Source organism: Hypanus sabinus, chromosome 13 (genome assembly GCF_030144855.1).
Source record: "Hypanus sabinus isolate sHypSab1 chromosome 13, sHypSab1.hap1, whole genome shotgun sequence".
NCBI classification, from domain to species: domain Eukaryota; kingdom Metazoa; phylum Chordata; class Chondrichthyes; order Myliobatiformes; family Dasyatidae; genus Hypanus; species Hypanus sabinus.
In genome coordinates, this window is record NC_082718.1 from 65,117,133 (window position 1) to 65,135,460 (window position 18,328).

The 18,328-nt window shown below is 41.3% G+C and overlaps 1 protein-coding gene across 1 annotated transcript in view; it reads left to right on the forward strand.

Moving 5' to 3' along the window:
* Positions 1-18,328, forward strand: part of LOC132403954 (cilia- and flagella-associated protein 54-like) — a 460,583-nt gene that overhangs the window by 269,574 nt on the left and 172,681 nt on the right. The window contains exons 49-51 of the mRNA XM_059987831.1: positions 10,429-10,479; positions 11,846-12,032; positions 17,825-17,973. Of these exons, the coding sequence (XP_059843814.1) occupies positions 10,429-10,479; positions 11,846-12,032; positions 17,825-17,973 (387 nt within the window). The remainder of the gene's footprint in view (positions 1-10,428; positions 10,480-11,845; positions 12,033-17,824; positions 17,974-18,328) is intronic.

Genomic DNA, 18,328 nt, shown 5'->3' on the forward strand with positions numbered 1-18,328 from the left:
GCATCTTCTCTCCAAGAATTCTTCAACATAACACATAGTTCAATCTGTACTAGAAGGTCGATATTCTTCGACGAATTTCTTCGCTTCTTCTGGAGTGTTAAAGAATTGTTGACTGTTGTCATTCAACGTAATTCTGAGATTCGCTGGGTATCTTAAAGCTTGTTTAAGTCCAATCGAATGAATCTCTGCCATCACTGGTTTAAAAGCAATTCTCGCTTTCATCACTTCGAATGAATAATCTTCAACAATACGAAACCTGTAACTTTTGTGAGAAATCATACCTTTTTGACGAGCTAAGCGGATTAAAAGCTCTTTCTCCCAAGGATAATGGAGGCAAACAATCACAGCTCGTGGTTTGTCTTTCGCAGCCGAAAATCTCGCAACTCTGTGAGCACGATCGATAACAGGTTTATCATGCAAACCTTCAGTACCGAAAATTTCCCACAACAAGTTAGAGAAAAATTCAGTTAAGTCACCGGACTCAACTTTTTCGGGAAACCCGATGATTCACAAATTCTGTCTGCGAGATCGATTTTCAAGATCGGTAACAGTTGACAGTACCTTCTTCTCCAATATTTCAATTGTACATATTTTTTCACAAATTATTTTTTCAAGAGTCGTGATCTTATCTTCATGTCATTGAATATCTGATGCCTGCGATTGAAGCTTAGTATCAAGCGATCTAACAACTCCTTCAAGTTCAGACATTTTCGTGGTAAGCTTATTTTCCAAACTTGTCAGTTTACTTTCCATTTTACTTTCCAGCTTATTTTCCAAACTTGCAAATTTAGTATCCAGAAGATTAGACATTGCGTCGAGAGATAAAGGATCCTTAGACGATTTCTTGCTTGTAGCCATTTTAAGTTTGACAGAGTTAAATCAAGTATTGTTATAGAAAAAAAAGTTAATCATAAGTATCAACCCATATGATTAAGCACAAAAAGATTTGATTGAAGGGTGATTATAGTTGAAAAAATGAAGAGCGCCTAAAAGGCAGATGTTTATGTCGCCATCTTGAAACTCCGCCCCCGTGCCTAGACTAATTGTTAACCCTCTTGTTAGACATACTCTGCGAATACGGGTCTAGTTTAGACAATTTAATGGTTTCCATGGTTTCTCCCTTTCTAGTCCTATTTTACATAATCATCTTTTCTTACCTTCTACACATGATTCAACATTTTATGATTGGTACAGAAAGGGCATTAGGCATTTTGAAGATCTTTTCATTGATAATTGTTTCACATCTTTTCAACAACTCTCTGCTAAGCTTTATCTACCTAATGCCCATTTCTTTAGGTATCTCCAAATCAGACACTTCATCAATCATTTATTACCCAACTTTCCTAAGATGCCTGCGAGAAACGCTGCAGACTTGTTTATTTCTATTAATCCACTGGATAAGGGCTTAATATCTTTTATTAGTGATAAATTAGTGCCTTTATGGTGCACCCCTTTTGATAAAATTAGAATGGCTTGAGAGCATGACTTATTTATTTCCTTATCTAATGTGGTCTGGGACTCAATTCTCAAGTCAGTTAACTCAACTTCTCTTTGTGCTCGCCACTGTCTTTTACAGTTTAAGATTGTACATAGTGCTCACATGTCCAAATCTAAATTGTCCTGATTTTACTGTAACATTAGTCCTATTTGTGACAAGTGCAAATGTGGCAAGGCTTCTCTTATTCATATGTACTGGACCTGCCCTAGTCTAGAGAAATCTTGGAGAGATATTTTCCTAACCTTATCCCATATTCTGTCATAAGTCAGGTGTTGAATCAGGACCCAGCTGCAGGACACAGACACTTGAGTCCCGGAAATAGGACGAGATAGAACTCAAGGATGGGATGGGATGCAGTCTGGGCAGAGGAAGCAGGACCAGGACAAAGGACTGGGAACAAGGAGCCTGGGGTGGACTCCGAGCCCGAGACTGGATAAGGACCCAGAACCTGGGTCTTGCCTTGGGCTCAGACCCCCAAACCCAGGTGAAGACGGGACGAGGCTTGGCTAGGGACTTGGGGTCTTGAGGCTTGGGTCAAGGCTGGAGGCTGCAGGCTTGGGTTGAGGCTTGGGGAACTGAGGCAGGAGCAAGGGGCAGACTAGGAACTGTACATTAACATGGAGCTGGGACTTATCCTCCAACAAGCTGGGACTCATCTTTAACAGGACACTGACATGAAACAGGACAGTAGACAAACAGAGCCAGGGCTTATCCACCAACAAGCCAGGACTCATCTATAACTCCACACCAAGGTGGGGCAGGACCATCCATCAGGTAACAGCAGAACAGCCTGACCTATCCAATAGAGGCAAAGACAAGACAAGACAAGACAGATTCCCCCCACAGGGCAACAGCAGAACAGCCTGACTTACCCCACCAAGGCAAGGACAGGAAGAGCCAAACGCCAAGGAATGACAGACAGTTCCACCTCTGCATCAGGGTAGCTCCAAGTAGCCATTACAGCCAGCGGTCTTGGTTGGCTATGGAAGCTACTGGATCACTACATAGCTCAGAGTGGCTGACAGCCACCTAGCTGGCCCAGGAAACAGCTGAGTCCATACCACAATGACCACTCCAACTACTACCAGCAGGGCTCCCAGAAGCCATGGTTTTCCAACACAGCCCCAAGGATGGCAAGAGACCATTCTAGGCTTCCACCAGCCATCTGTGCTGTGGGCCACTTATATTCCCAGTTGCAATATGAGCCTCAGGTGTTTCTAGTTAAGTCCAACTGCAGCAAGGGACCGCCGGAAAACCCAGAGTCCACGGAACGGACCACGGACTTTGGACTGAACCACCACATATTCTGAATTGCCACTTAGAACCTAACCGTCTGATTGCTCTTTTTGGTTCCTTGGCTGAGACAGATATAAACGTCGAACATTATCTCTGGCTTCTCTTCTGGCTAGACGTTTAATTCTTCTTAGGTGGAGAGATGTTGCCCCACCCACGCATGCTCAATGGCTTAATGATATTATGTCCTGTTTAGACCTTGAAAAAATTCACTACTCCCTTCTTAATTTGGCCATAAAGTTTCATAAGGTGTGGGGACCTTTTCTTGAATATTTTCATAACTTTTCCTTAGACTAAGTTTTTTCAGTCCCTTACTTTCAGCTTTTTTTTCTTGGTAGTTGAAAAATGTTTGTGTATTGACTTCCCTTATACATAATGTAGTTTTTTAAATTTTAGGACATGCATCTGAGTTGCAATATGCCTATTGGATTGTTGAGTCCACAATTTTGACCGAGCAATAATAAACTGGATTTGGAATTGGTTTATTATTGTCACATGTACCGAGATAAAGTGAAATCCTTGTTTAGCATACCTTACAAGGTGCATACCTAAGCTCATTCCACTAAAACATTCCTATTCATGTACTTATCCAATGTCTTTCATTTGTCGTTAATATACCAACTTCAGCTATTTGTATGGCAGATTGCTCCATGTTCAACCCAGATAAGTGTGAAGTGGTTCATTTTGGTAGGTCAAATTTGGAGACAAAATATAGTATTAATGGTAAGACCCTTGGCAGTGTGGAGGATCAGCAAGATCTTGGGGTCCATGTCCATAGGACACTCAAAACTGCTGCGCAGGTTGATAGCGTTGTTAAGAAGGCATAACGTGTGATGGCCTTTGTCAACCGTGAGATTGAGTTCAAGAGCTGTGAGGTAATGTTAAAGCTATATAAGACCTAATTTAGATTCCACTTAAAGTACTGTGTTCAGTTCTGTCACTTCACTACAGGGAGGATGTGGATACTATAGAAAGGGTGCAGAGGAGATTTACAAGGATGTTGCCTGGATTGGAGGGCATGCCTTATGAGAATAGGTTGAGTGAACTTGGCTTTTTCTTCCTGGGGCAACGGAGGATGAGAGGTGACCTGATAGAGTTGTATAAGATGATGAGAGTCATTGATCATGTGGATAGCCAGAGGATTTTTCCAGGGCTAAAATGGCTAACATGAGGGGGGCACAAGTTTAGGGTGCTTGGAAGTATGTACAAGGAGATTACAGAGGTAAGTTTTTCACACAGAGAGTGGTGGGTGCGTGGAATGCACTGCTAGTGATGGTGGTGGAGGTAGATACAAGAGGTCATATCGTGATCGTGATTATTTTCGTGAACAGAAACACTGCAGATTTAGAGCTCTGCTGGGTCCTAAAGACCACTGCACCACTCTGAGACAGGTTAGGCTGTCCTACCGGCACACAGGTAGAAGCTAAGAGCAAGGCTCCAGAGATAAGGACAACAAAGAGATGGTTGTGAGGCAGAGGATCAGTATGGAATTGCTTTGAGTCAGTGGACTAGACCGTGTTCAAGGACTTATCAGAGGATCTGAACAAATACTTCATGGTTGTCATGGACTTCATAAAAACAGTCATAGATGAGTATGTTCTCACAAAATCATTAAGAATCTTCCCTCACCAGAAGCCCTGGATGAACTATGAGCTTCACAATCTGCTGAAGGCCAGATCAGTGACATTCAGGTCTTGTGACCAAGTAAAATACAAGAGGGCCAGGTACAAACTCTGGAACGTCACCTCACCTGCAAGGTGGCTATTCCTGAACAAACTTGAATCATTGAAGGATCCTCAACAGCTGTGGCAAGGTTTGAATCTTATCACCTCCTACAAAGTGAAACCAAGTGACATAGATGTCAGCAAGATTTTTCTCCTAGATGAGCTTAATGCATTTTATACTCACTTTGATCTTCAAAATATGGAGGCGCCTTCACAAACTCTTGCAGCCTCCGATGACCCTGTGATTTCAGTCTCTGAGGGTGATGTGAGTCCATCCTTCAGGAGGATGAATCCACAGAAACCATCTGGCCCAGACACAGTAACTGGCCTAGTACCAAAGACCCATGTTGAACATCTAGCTGGAGTGTTTTCCAATACACTTGGCCCTCCTTATCTGTGAGGGATTAGTTCCGGGACCCCTCGCGGATGCTCAAGTCTCTTATTAACCTGTCTCAGTGCAGTGGACTTTGGGACCCAGTGAAGCTCTGAATCCACAGTGTTTTTGTTCACGAAAATAATCACGATCATGATTGAAAATAAAGTGGAAATAATAAAGCGATTGGAAAGAGGTGAAACGCTATCGGTCATTGGAAAAGCGTTAGGCTACAATCGGTCAACGATTGGAACAATTTTAAAGGATAAAGTGAGAAAGGCCCTGCCCCGATGAAAGCTATAATTATTACTTAGCAACGCAGTGGTTTAATTATTGAAATACATACGTTTCTTAAGTGTTTTATATGCATAGAAATGTAAAATATGTACTAAGACAAAGGTTTGACTAACTGATGCTAAATAATACCGGATGTACCTGTTCCCACTTACTTAGTAAAAGAACTTCCAGTGTTTTTCGATTCTCAATCTGCGGTAACCTATGCACATCCTCCTGCATACTTCAAATCATCTCTAGATTACTTATAATATTAATACAATGTAAATGGTATGGAAATAGTTGTTATTCTGCATTGTTTGGGGAATAATGACAAGAGAAAAAAGGCTCTACATGCTCGAACAACAAGTGCTGGAAGAGCATTTCCAGGTTTTCTCGATTCACAGTTGGTTGAATTTGCACATGCGGAACTCGCGGATAAGGAGGGCCGACTGTATCTTTAAACTCTTTCTTTAGCAGTCTGGGGTACCCACCTGCTTCAAGCAGGCTTCAATTATACTGGTCCAAAGAAAAATGTGGTAAGCTGCCTCAATGGCTATCATCCAGTAGCAATTCCATCCACTGTGATGAAGTGCTTTGAGAGGCTGGTGATGAAACATAGGTACTTCTACATGAGATGTGATTTAAATCCATTCCAATTTGCCTACTGTCACAACAGATCAATAACAGATGCCACTTCATTGGCTCTTGCCCTAACCCTGGAACATCTGGACAGTGAAGGTACAAACATCAAGATGCTCTTTATTGACTACAGCTTGGCATTCAATACTATAATTTCCTCAAACCTAATCAATAAGTTTCCAGACCAAGGCCTCAATACCGTAAGACCATAAGATAAAGGAGCCGAATATGGCTATTTGGCTCATCGAGTCTTCTCCCCATTTCATATGGCTGATCCAACTTTCCTCTCAGCCCCAATCTCCTGCTTTCCCCCGTATCCCTTCATGCCCTGACCAATCAAGAACCTAACAACCTCTGCCTTAAATATACATAAACATTCGGCCTGCAAAGCTGCCTGTGGCAAAATATCTCTTTGTGCAACTGGATCTTTGATTTCCTCACTTACCCAGTCAATCCCTGTCATTGTCTTTTATTTCCATGGCCACACGAGAATCATCTCTCAGATGGCAGTGATTCTGAATTATGCAGTCCATAATGCTCCTCTTTAAGACAGCTACAGACTTCAAGTCAAGGTTTCCTAATAAGGTAGTAGATAAAACAATCCAAGCATCTGTGAGACTGAATAAAAGTAGCTTTTCACAAGCCCTGCAACTTTGTGGAGGGTGGTTAACAATTAGCTCAGCGTCTTGCTGGTATGTTTTAATAATACTTGGTTTTCCACACTCCCTTATATCTTATTGACATTTTCTGTTCCCTACTACTAGAACATTCAGCAGTCACACATTTTCATTAACCCTCAAAATTCCCTCACACTTCTTCACAAGTTCTATCAGCACAGGTGTGCTACAAAACTGTTCTACTGCCCTTTTGCTTATGACTGTAATGCTAAGCTCCAATGCTATATTTAAACAAAACTGTTCTACTGCCCTTTTGCTTATGACTGTAATGCTAAGCTCCAATGCTATATTTAAACAACAGCACTGTCATTGGCCAAATCAGAGGTTGTGATGAATTGGCATATGGGAGGAAGATTTAAAATCTGGCTGACTGGTGCCACACCAAAAAACTTGGTATCATCTTCTTGCTCTTGCTGACATTAAGTTAAAAGCCCATGGTATTACAGGAAAGTTATTGGCATGGTTAGAGCATTGGCTGATTGGTAGGAGGGAATGATTGGAAATAAAGGATCCTTTTCTGGTTGGCTGCTGGTGGCTAGTGGTGTTCAACAGTGGTCAGTGTTGGGACTGCTTTTTATACTGTATATCAATGATGTAGATGATGGAATAGATGGCTTTGTTGCCAAGTTTGCAGGTGATACAAAGATTGGTGGAGGTGCAAGTAGTGTTGAGGAAACAAGTAGGCTGCAGAGGGACAGACTAGGAGAATTGGCAAGAAAGTGGCAAATGAAATACAATATTGGAAAATGCATGGTCATGCACATTGGTAGTAGAAATAAATATGCAGACTATTTTCTAAGTTGGGAGAAAATCCAAAAATGTGTGATGCAAAGGGACTTGGAAGTCATCGTGCAGAACAACATAAAGGTTAACTTGCAGATAAAGTTGGTGGTGAGGAAGGCAAATGCATTAAAACAGAAATACGAAGAAATTTCTTCAGTCAGAGGGTGGTGAATTTGTGGAATTCCCATAAATTCCCAGGCAGGTATGGAGGCCAGGTCATTGCGTGTATTTAAGGCAGAGCTTGATAGGTTCTTGATTGGACACGGCATCAAAGGTAACGGGGAGAAGGCTGGGGAGTGGGACTGAGGAGGGGTAAAAAGGATCAGCTATGATTGAATGGTGGTGCAGACTAGATGGGCCAAATGGCCTAATTCTGCTCCCATGTCTTATGATTATTAATGACAGGAGGAAGAAACCAGAGATCCATGAGCCAGTCCTCATCAGGGGATCAGAGGTGGAGAGCGTCAGCAACTTTAAGTTCCTCAGTGTTATCATTTATGGGGATCTGTCCTGGGCCCCACATATAAGTGCCATTATGAAGGAAGCACGACAGCTTCTCTACTTTCTTAGAAGCTTGTGATGAGTTGGCATATCATCTTAAACTTTGACAAATTTATATAGATGTGTAGCAGAGAGTGTATTGACCGGCTGCCTGGAATGGAAAATCCTACAAAAAGCAGTGGATTGAACTAGTCCATCACAGGTAAAGCCCTATCCACCAGTGAGCATGTCTACATGGAGCGCTGTTGCAGGAAAGCAGCATCTATCACTAAAGGGCCCCGACATCCAGGCCATGCTCTCTTCTTGCTGCTGCCATAAGGAAGAATGTACAGGAGCTTCAGGATCCACACCACCAGGTTCAGGAACACTTATTGCCCCTCAACCATCAGGCTCCTGAACTGGAGGGGATACCTTCATTCAACTTCACTTGCCCCATCACCGAACTGTTCCCACAACCTATGGACTTGCTTTCAAGAACTCATTGTCTCATTATTTATTTCTTATTTATATATTATTTTTCTTTCTTTTGTATTTGCAAGTTTGTTGACTTCTGCACATTCGTTGTCTCACCGTCTTGTTGGGGGCTGTCTTTCATTGATTCTATTGTGTTTCTTGTACTGATTATGATTGCCTGCAAAACAAAAGGAATCTCAGGGTGTGCTTAGTGACATAAACCTGTATGTAGTTTTACAATAAACTTACTTTGAACATTCTGGTCAATTTTTTTCTATGTTGTTTCTAGTTTAATAGCATCTTTCCATAACAGGATGACTAAAGTGGTACCTAATTTTATGCGCAACTGTCCAAATGTGGCCTCACTAACATTTTTTTAAACTGCAATATTAAATCCCATCTGCTCTACTCAATGCCTTGATTAATGAAGGCCTTCTGTACCACTCTTTCTATCTGTGATGCAACTTTCTAGAAATTATAATGCCATTAGATTCAGGTTCAAAATTAGACCATTTGGCCCATTGAGTTTACTTCACCATTTCATTATGGCTGAACCATTTCCCCTTCGCCTCAATTTCCTGCCTTCTCCCCATAACCCTTCATGCCCTGATGAATCAAGAACATATCAATCTCTGTCTTAAATATACATAATGACTTTGCCTCCACAGACACCTGTGGTAACAAATTCCACAGATTTACCACTCTGACTAAAGAAATTCCTTCTCCTATCTGTTCTAAATAGATGTCCCTCTATTTCTGAGGCTGTGTCCTTTGGTCTTAGACTCACCCACCATAGGAAACATCCTCTGCACATCCACTCTATTGAGGCCTTTCAACGTTCAATATATTTCAATGAGATTCCCCCTCATTCTTCTGAATTGCAGGGAGTAGAGAGACCCAGAGCCGTCAAATGCTCCAAGTTGTGCACTTGCACTCCCAGGTCCCTCTGTTTCATAATAGTCCCCAATGCCCTACAGTAGAAACCCAAAAAGCAATGCCTCACATTGAAAGCCATCTGCCAACCTGTTCTCCCTGTGACTGCATGGATTTCCTCCGGGTGCACATTCCAAAGACGTCCAGGTTAGTAAATTGATCACATGAGTGCAATTAGGCAGTGCTGGCTCATCTGGTTAATTTCTTCTGCATTCTTTCCAAAGCCTCTACATTAGTTGTGTCATGGGGTGGTATAACTTCCTGACTCTTCAGCTCAGTGCTTTGACTAATAAAAGCAAGCATGCTTTTTTTTAACCACCCTATCAATCTGACAATACTTTAGGGAGCTATGGACTTGAACCCTAATATCCCTCCATACGCCAATGCCAAAGAGGGGGGTGTTGGACAGATGCTTTGCTTTGCTTTGCATTCCTAATATTGCTAAGTATTTCATATATTAGTGACCTTTCTTTCAATGGGAAAACACTCAGCACCTTGTGTGTAATCTTTACCTATTGAAACCTCTATCTGAACTGAAAATTGAGAACTTTCAGGCTTCATTATGTTTTCAGAGGTTTTACAGTTGATATATTAAACAGGTCTGCCTGCTCTGGTGACCACGAAAGATCTCATGACATTACCATCCATCCTGTTAGGGTGCTATGGTAGTGTAGGAGTTAGCGTGAGCTATTACATCTCGGGATGTTACTGAGTTTGGAATTCAATTCTGGCACAGTTCTGTAAGGAGACCCTATGGAATGCATGTGTTTCCTCCAAATCCTCCAGTTTCTTCCCACACTCCAAAGGTCATTGTACAGTATATTGTCCCATGATTTAGGTTAGGGTTAATCAGGTTTGTCGGGCAGCTGCTGGGGCAGCATGGCTCGAAGGGATGCTATGGCCTACTCCACCTTGTATCGCTAAATAAAATAAATAAATTACTTGAAGAGTTCTTCTGTAATCCTGGCCAACATCATTCTGTCAAATGTTTTGCATTGGCATTTTCTGAGACTTTCATTAAAAAGTCATCATAATTCTTGGCTAAAAAAAATCTAAATATTTTGCAATATAAATGTAACTTTTTTCACTGTATATATCTCTCTGATTCCAATTTTTTTAATGTTTATTTGCTTTTACTGTATTCCTATGTTTGATATAATGTTAGGCAGCTTTTATATTGTGCAATAATTAAAACTGTAATATATTGGATTTTTTTTGTTTTCTATGACAATAAGCTATATAAAATGTAAACATGTAAACTTATTCTTTTATTTATAGGTTCAAATGAAGTTTGATCAATCAAACCACCTTCTAAGTGATAATTTGCAGGTAAGAAACGTAATAAACTTTCTTTGCTGGAATATAATTTGTTCCTGGAATGTTAATTAAATAGCAAGGCAGCACTTTTTTGTCCATGTCATTGTACTCTCAAGACTTTAAATTTTTCTTGAGTGTATTAGTTGGCTTTTTATGTGTTCAGTTTTCTTTTCCTTTTTTATGGCACCAATGCATAATTTACATGATTAATTAATTTTTATTTGCCAGTAACTTGTCATAGAATTTGAACTTTACTAGTTTGTTACCCCTATACTATAACTACTAATGTTTTTTTTAACATTGGGTCAATTTCCTTTGATTATTAACTGACACTTGGCTGATCCTGAGAGGAACTTGCTGTAGCTGGAACAAAATATATAGTGAACTATATGTTGTGGGTTTTCCAGTCTGGATCATTCACTGGTAATCTGTCAGAGCAATAACGGCAGCAGTGATATGAGCTAAGGACATTGGAAATATGTCCATCTGACATTAAATTCAGCATGCTAATTACTCATAAACAGGAGAGATTATGCAGGTGCTGGAGATCTACAGCAACACACACAAATGCTGGAGGAAATCAGCAAGTCAGACAGCATCCATAGGAATGAATAAGCAGTTGACATATCAGGCTGAGACTCTTCATCAGAACTGGACATTAATAATGTTAATTATTCATTTGTTTTTGGTAAAGTTATAAGAAAATTAAGCAAGTTGGTACTTGTGCATCTTATCTGTAGATGTCTATTAATAGACAGGATTCCATGGAGTAGACATATTTTATAAACATTAAAAAAGCATATTGTAAACTTACCTAAAGCCAGTAATGATAATTGAAATTATTACCTATGTCTAAGTGTTTCTGATGTATAGCTTTAATGTTTTAGCTACTTGTTTAACAATTACTTTACAACCTATGGACTCATTTTCAAGGATTTTTCATCTCATGTTCTTGATTTTTATTGCTTATTTATTATTATTTTGTTTTTTCTATTCTTTTTATATTTGCAAAGTTTGTCTTTTGCACATTGGTTGTTTGTCTTGTGTGCAGTCTTTAATTGATTCTATTGCTTTTCTTTATATTTACTGTAAATGCATGCAAGAAAATTAATCCCAAGTTTGTATATGGAGACATATGCACTTTGAACTTTGAACTTTGTTTTGAATGGATGTTCACTATACCACAGATTCTACAAGACATTTGGCCCAAGTGATCCACACCCATGTTTACTTTCCTTGAACTTCCTCTTACTCCAACAACCTTCTCCCACCTTGGCCCAAAGGGGAAAAAAAAGGACTCCATGTTTAGTGCACTTGTGGGTTATTGATAATTTTGTTCTATTGTTATAATGCTAAATTGTTTATTTATATTTTCCAGGTGCTTGAGGAGGTACTTAAGATACCTTTGTCTCCAGCATTATGTACACTTTATGGTCCTTGGCTTGAACATAAATTTCAACTTGGACAAACTCATCTTCTCATCAAACTTGCTGAGACTATAAATGACATCCCAGAGTCGGTTATTTCTGTATGTCCAAGCACAGATGAAAGAAAGTCTGTTGCAGGTAAGTGATTATGGTGGCTGATCACATTCTGAGTGAAGGGATTTAATTCTTGAAAGGTGAGCTCAGCCCCAAAGTTCTGCATGGGTTCCAGCTTGTGCAAATTCCAAGATGCTCTTTGTGGTGCAGGTGACTATATCTGCATGAGGTGCCTCCAGCTTGGCCAGCTTTTGCAATAGGTTTTAGAGCTTGGACACCAGCTAGAGGTACCAGGTACTTCCGCAGGTTTGTAAGTTTCATGGAGAGGACGTTTCGGAAATGGTCTCACTGCAACTTAAGGAATGACAGTCACATAGGAATACATGACCATGAGGCAGAGGAAGGTAGGTAGGCAAGTGGTCAGTAAAGCTTAGAATCTATTTTATTCCAAAACCATCTCTCAGTGTTGCAATCACAAACAAGAGAAAATCTGCTGATGCTGGAAATCCAGGCAACACACACAAAATACTGGAGGAACTCAGCAGGCCAGGCAGCATTTATGGAAAAGAGTACAATCAACTTTCGGGCCGAGACCCTTCAGTGGGATTCCTTATCTTTTTCCTCCAGTCCTGCTGAAGGGTTTTGGCCCAAAATGTCGACTGTACTCTTTTCCATAGAATCTGCCTGGCCTGCTGAATTCCTCCAGCATTTTGTGAGTTTTTGTCAGTATTGCAAGATGGTCAGGGTGACAGATCCCATTTTATAAAGGAGTCATACAGCACCGACAGGAACCTTCAGCCCGCTAGTCTAAGATGACCATCAGGTACCATAAGATAGAGGAGCAGAATTAGGCCATTTGGCCCATCGAATCTGCTCCACCGTTTCATCATGACTGATTCATTTTTCCTCTCAGCCCCAGTCTCCTCCCTTCGTGCTCTAACCATTCAAGAATCTATCAACCTTTGCCTTAAATATACATAAAGACTTGACCTCCACAGCAACAAATTCCAAGATTCACAACTCTCTGGCTAAAGAAATTCCTTCTCATCTCCATTCTAAAAGGATGCCCCTCTATTTTGATGCTGTGTCCTCTGGTTCAAGACTCACCCATCAAATAGGATCGGTTCTGTGATTTTTATAAATGACCTGGATGAGGAACACCACTCGTCATCACCCTCCATGCAGAATATGAACCACATACAGCCACCCTTTTTGACCTCTGTGCGCAAGCCAATTCTAGATTCACCAAGCAAGTTCTCCTTGGATCCTATGCCTCCCTACTTTCTGAAGGAGCCCTGCGTGGGGAACCTTATCAAATGCCTTACTGAAATCCATATACACTATATCCGCTGCTCTAAGTTTATCATTGTGTTTTGTTACTTCGTCAAAGAATTCAATTAAGCTCTTAAGGCTTCACCTGCCCTTGACAAAGCCACATTGACAGTCCCTAATCAGATTATGTGTTTACAAATGTTCATAAATCCTGCCTATCAGGATGTTCTCTAACAACTTGCCCACCACTGAAGTAAGACTCATTGGTCCATAATTTTCTGGGTTATCTCTACTCCCTTTCTTGAACAAGGGAACAACATTTACAACCTTCTAATGCTCTGGTACTTCTCCCATCCCTACTGGTGATGCAAAGATCATTGTCAGAGGCTCAGCAATCTCCTCCCTTACTTCTCACAGTTGCCTGGCATATTTCTCGTCTGGTCCCGGTGACCTATCTAACTTAATACCTTTCAAAACCTCCAGCACATTCTCTTTCTTAATGTCTATACACACAAGCATTTCAGTCCACTGTAAGTCATCCCCACCATTGCCAAGGTCTTTTTCACTGGTAAATACTAAAGCAAAGTATTCATTAGGTACCTCTGCTACCTCCTCCGAATTCATGCACGCTTCCACTTTCACTCCTGATTGGTCCTATTTTCACATGGCCCATCCTCTTGCTCTTAAGCTTCAGTTTCCCAAGCGTCTTCTCCCTATTAATGGTAACTTCACACTCTTCATGACCCCGACACCTGGAACTTTCACCATACTGCTTTTGTCTTCCACAGTGAAGACTGATGCAAAATGCTTATTCACATCGTCCGCCATTTCCTTGTCCCCCATTACCACCTCTTTCTCCAGCATCATTTTCCAGCAGTCCTCTCTTTTACAGGTTATGTACCTGAAAACCTTTTGGTATCTCCTTTAATATCATCAGCTAGTTTACTTTTATATTCCATCTTTACCTTCTTAATGATGTTTTAGATGCCTTCTGTTGGTATTTGAAAGTATCCCAGTCCCCTAAATTGCCACTAATCTTTGCTCTATAATATGCCCTCTCTGTCTTTTATGTTGACTTTGACTTCTTTTGTTAGCTACGGTTGTGAAATCTTGCCTTTAGTATACTTCTTTCTTTTTGGGATGTATATAACTTGTGCCTTCCTAATTGCTTCCAAAAATTCCAGCCATCATCCCAGCCAGTGTTTCTTTACAATCAATTCTGGCCAACACCTCTCTTATGCCACTGTAATTCCCTTTGCTCTTCTGTAACACTGATACATCTGACTTCCGCTTCTCCTTCTTAAATTTCTGTGCGAATTTGGTCATATTAAGATCACTTTCCCTTAAGGGATCTTTTACCTTAAACTCGCTAATTAATTCTGGTTCATTACACAACACCAAATCCAGAATAGTGGGCTCAACCAGGGGCTGCTCTAAAAAGCTCTCTTGTAGGCATTCTAGAAATTCCCCCTCTTGGGATCCAGCACCAACCTGATTTTCCCAATCTACCTGCATATTGAAATCTCCCATGATTATTGTAACATTACACTTATGGCATGCATTTTTCATCTCCCATTGTAATTTGTTGGTCACATCCTTACTACTGTTTGGGGGTCTGTATTAAATTCCCGTTTGGGTCTTTTTACACTTGCAGTTCCTTAGCTCTATCCACAATGATTCAACACCTTCCAGCATTATTTCACCTCTTTCTAATGATTTTATTCTATTTTTTACTAACAAAGCAACACCACCCCCTCTGCCTACCTGCCTGGCCTTTCAATTTAATTTGTATCCTTGGACGGTAAGCTCCCAGCTATAATTTTCATCCAGCCATGAGTCAACTTCATACATGCCAATCTGTAACTGTGCTACAAGTTCATCTGCCTTATTCCGTATACTGTGTGCATTCAAATACAACTCCTTCAGTCTTGTATTCACCCTTTTCAATTTTGTCCACCATTTACATTACAACTCATCTTGCTGTGGCCTTCTGTATATCGGTGAGACCCAATGTAGATTGGGAGACCACTTGGCCCAGCACCTATGCCAGAAAAAGCAGGATCTCCCAGTGTCCACCCATTTTAATTCCACTTTCCATGGCCTGCTCTGCTGTTGCAATGATGCCACACTCAGACTGGAGGAACAACACCTTGTATTCCGTCTGGGTAGTCTCCAACATGATGACATGAACATTGATTTCTTGAACCTCTAGTACCATACCCCACCTTCTCACCATCCCCCATCTCCTTTTCCCTCTCTCACCTTATCTCCTTGTCTACCCACCTCTTTCCTCTTGTGCTCCTCCCCCCTTTTCTTTCTTCCATGGCTCTATATTTAATCTCCATGTTGGTGTGTGGCCAAGTGGTTAAGGCGTTCGTCTAGTTATCTGAAGGCCGCTAGTTCGAGCCTTGGCTGAGGCTTGCGTGTGTGTCCTTGAGCAAGGCACTTTAACCACACATTGCTCTGCGACGACACGGATGCCAAGCTGTATGGGTCCTAATGCCCTTCCCTTGGACAACATTGGTGGCATGCAGAGGGGAGACTTGCAGCTTGGGCAACTGCCAGTCTTTCATTTAAAAAAAACCTAGCCCAGGCTTGTGCCCTGGCAACTTTCCAAGGTGCAAATCCATGGTCTATCGAGACTAACGGAGGCCTACACACCCTTTCCTATCAGATTCCCTCTTTTCCAATCCTGTATCTCTTTCACCAATAAACTTCCCAGCTCTTTACTTCACCCTTCCATCTCCTGGTTTCATCTATCACCTTGTGTTTCTCCCTTCCCCACCCGCCCCCACCTTTTAACTTTACTCCTCATCTTTTTTCCTCCAGTCCTGCTGGAGGGTCTTGGCCCGAAATGTCGACTGTACTATTTTCCATAGATGCTGCCTGGCCTGCTGAGTTCCTCCAGTATTTTGTGTGTGTTGCTTGGATTTCCAGCACCTGCAGATTTTCTCTTGTCCGAATTTGTCCTGCCCTAGTTTAGCTCACCAAGGTGCAACACTTTGCATTTATCTGAGTTAAATTCCATCTTCCCCGTCCTCGTCCACTTTGAAACTTTTTCTTGATCCTGTTGTAGTCTTGGATAGCCTTCTTCACTGTCCACTCTTCCACCAATTTTGATATCATTTTCAAACTCATTCACTTCATGAATATAGTTGACAAACAACAGAGGACTGGTGCTGCACACCAATCTGGAAAAAACACCCTCTGACTTCTACCACCAAATCAAATTTGTAGCAAATTGGCTACCTCACTCTGGGTGCATGGATTCCAAAGGTACATTTAATGTCAGAGAAATGTATACAGTATACATCCTGAAATGCTTTTTCTTCGCAACCATCCACAAAAACAGAGGACTGCCCCAAAGAATGGATGACAGTTAAATATTAGAACCCCAAAGCCCCCCCCCCAGCTCTGCCCACCCATGCATAAGCAAAGTGATGATTCCCCCCTCTGCACCAACAAAAAAAAGCATTGGTGCCACACCCACTGAGCACTCAGGTATGCAGCAAAGCATCAATAAAAACACAGACTTGCAGTACCCCAAAGACTACTCGTTCACCTGGTAATTCGACATACCACAGGCCCTCTCTTTCCCTTATAAGGGAAAAAGGGGTGTGTCCGTTTCACAGCGAGAGGGGAGACATAACAAATAACTTGCTGATTTACGATGTTAAAAGTCTGTTGTGTCACTTTTTCCGAGCTCTGTGCCCAAAGGACTCTGGTCTCTGGGCACACAGCCAGCAGCCAGCTTGCTACTTTCAATCTTCAGTGTACTCCCACGGCACATCAATTTCCTGTGGAGGCACCAACCTCAAGTCCGCCCGCCTCCCGAGCCACAAAATCCTGGAACCTTGAAGGCATGCTAATCTTCTAGGCTGCGGCCTTGGTATATCAAATAGTGGCCAGTTGTGAGACCCCAAGAGCAGGTCCCATTACAGCAAAGAACAGAAGTCAGCGTGTAACTCCAGGTCACGGTGTTCAAAAGAACCCTGAAAGGGAAAAAATAGAGGTATTAAAGATAGAAGTTGAGCTGTTTCTGAAGATGCAATCAAACTGTCCATCCAAACTGGCTTGCCATATTAAAACATGGCTTGCCTTGTTAAAAGCCTTGCTCTAGTCCATAGAGATTTTATTTACCACCAGCCCTCTTTGCCACCTCTTCAAAATCATCTCAGTCATATTTGTGTTACATTATTTCTCTTGCACAAATCATACTGCCTATCCCCAATCATTCTGTGGTTTTCCAAATGATGATAGATCCTGTCCCTCAGTAACTTTCCCATTATTACATTTCACATTTCCCCTTCTCCATCCTGTCTCCCCTCCTTACTGCCGCTGCACACCCCCAACTCTATATTACCCTTATGGTCTTCTGTCCTTGAAAATTAATGTCAGGTTCCAGTTAGTTAAAGGATTCATTATTCATTGCTGTTTAGGGCTTTGCATGTTACGAATTCTCATTAAGTGTTGGGATCTGTCGCTGGTCTTGGTAAAAACTTATTGTTGCTGATATATTGGGATTCTTATTGGAATCACTAATTTTCCTATTGCTTACTCAAAAGAATTATTTTTACTGTTTTGTGTTTGTGACAAACTTACAGGTGGAAGGATAATAGATCTAGATACTGAAGATGTCAGAGTTTTCAGTCATTTAAGTGAGATACGTGGTGCTACACGAGAATGTCATCTGAGTACTGAGACTCCAGGTCTTCATACCTTGCATAAGCATATGACCTTACCCCAGCTCAAGGTAATTATACTGATGCACATTGATGTGCTGAGAGATGTAATCTTTGTGGAATGGCCAGATTGTTTCCTTTGAGTTCTTGCAAAAAATTAATTTATCATTTCTCAGCGATGAAATATGTGGCCCCCCTTTTTCGAATGTTCGCTTTATGATAGCTTGCTATTACGAAAGATCTACATTAGTACCTGTTTTCGCTAACCAAAGAGGATTTTTGCTTTTACGAAGAAAAGACGCCTACTTTATACGTGTGTTAACCCTGAGAAAGACTACCATGACCGTGAAGCCTTGTGCGGGCAATTGTATGCGCAAGCGTGAATGTGCATGCGCGTCTACGTGCGTAGGTGTGTACGTGTTGATT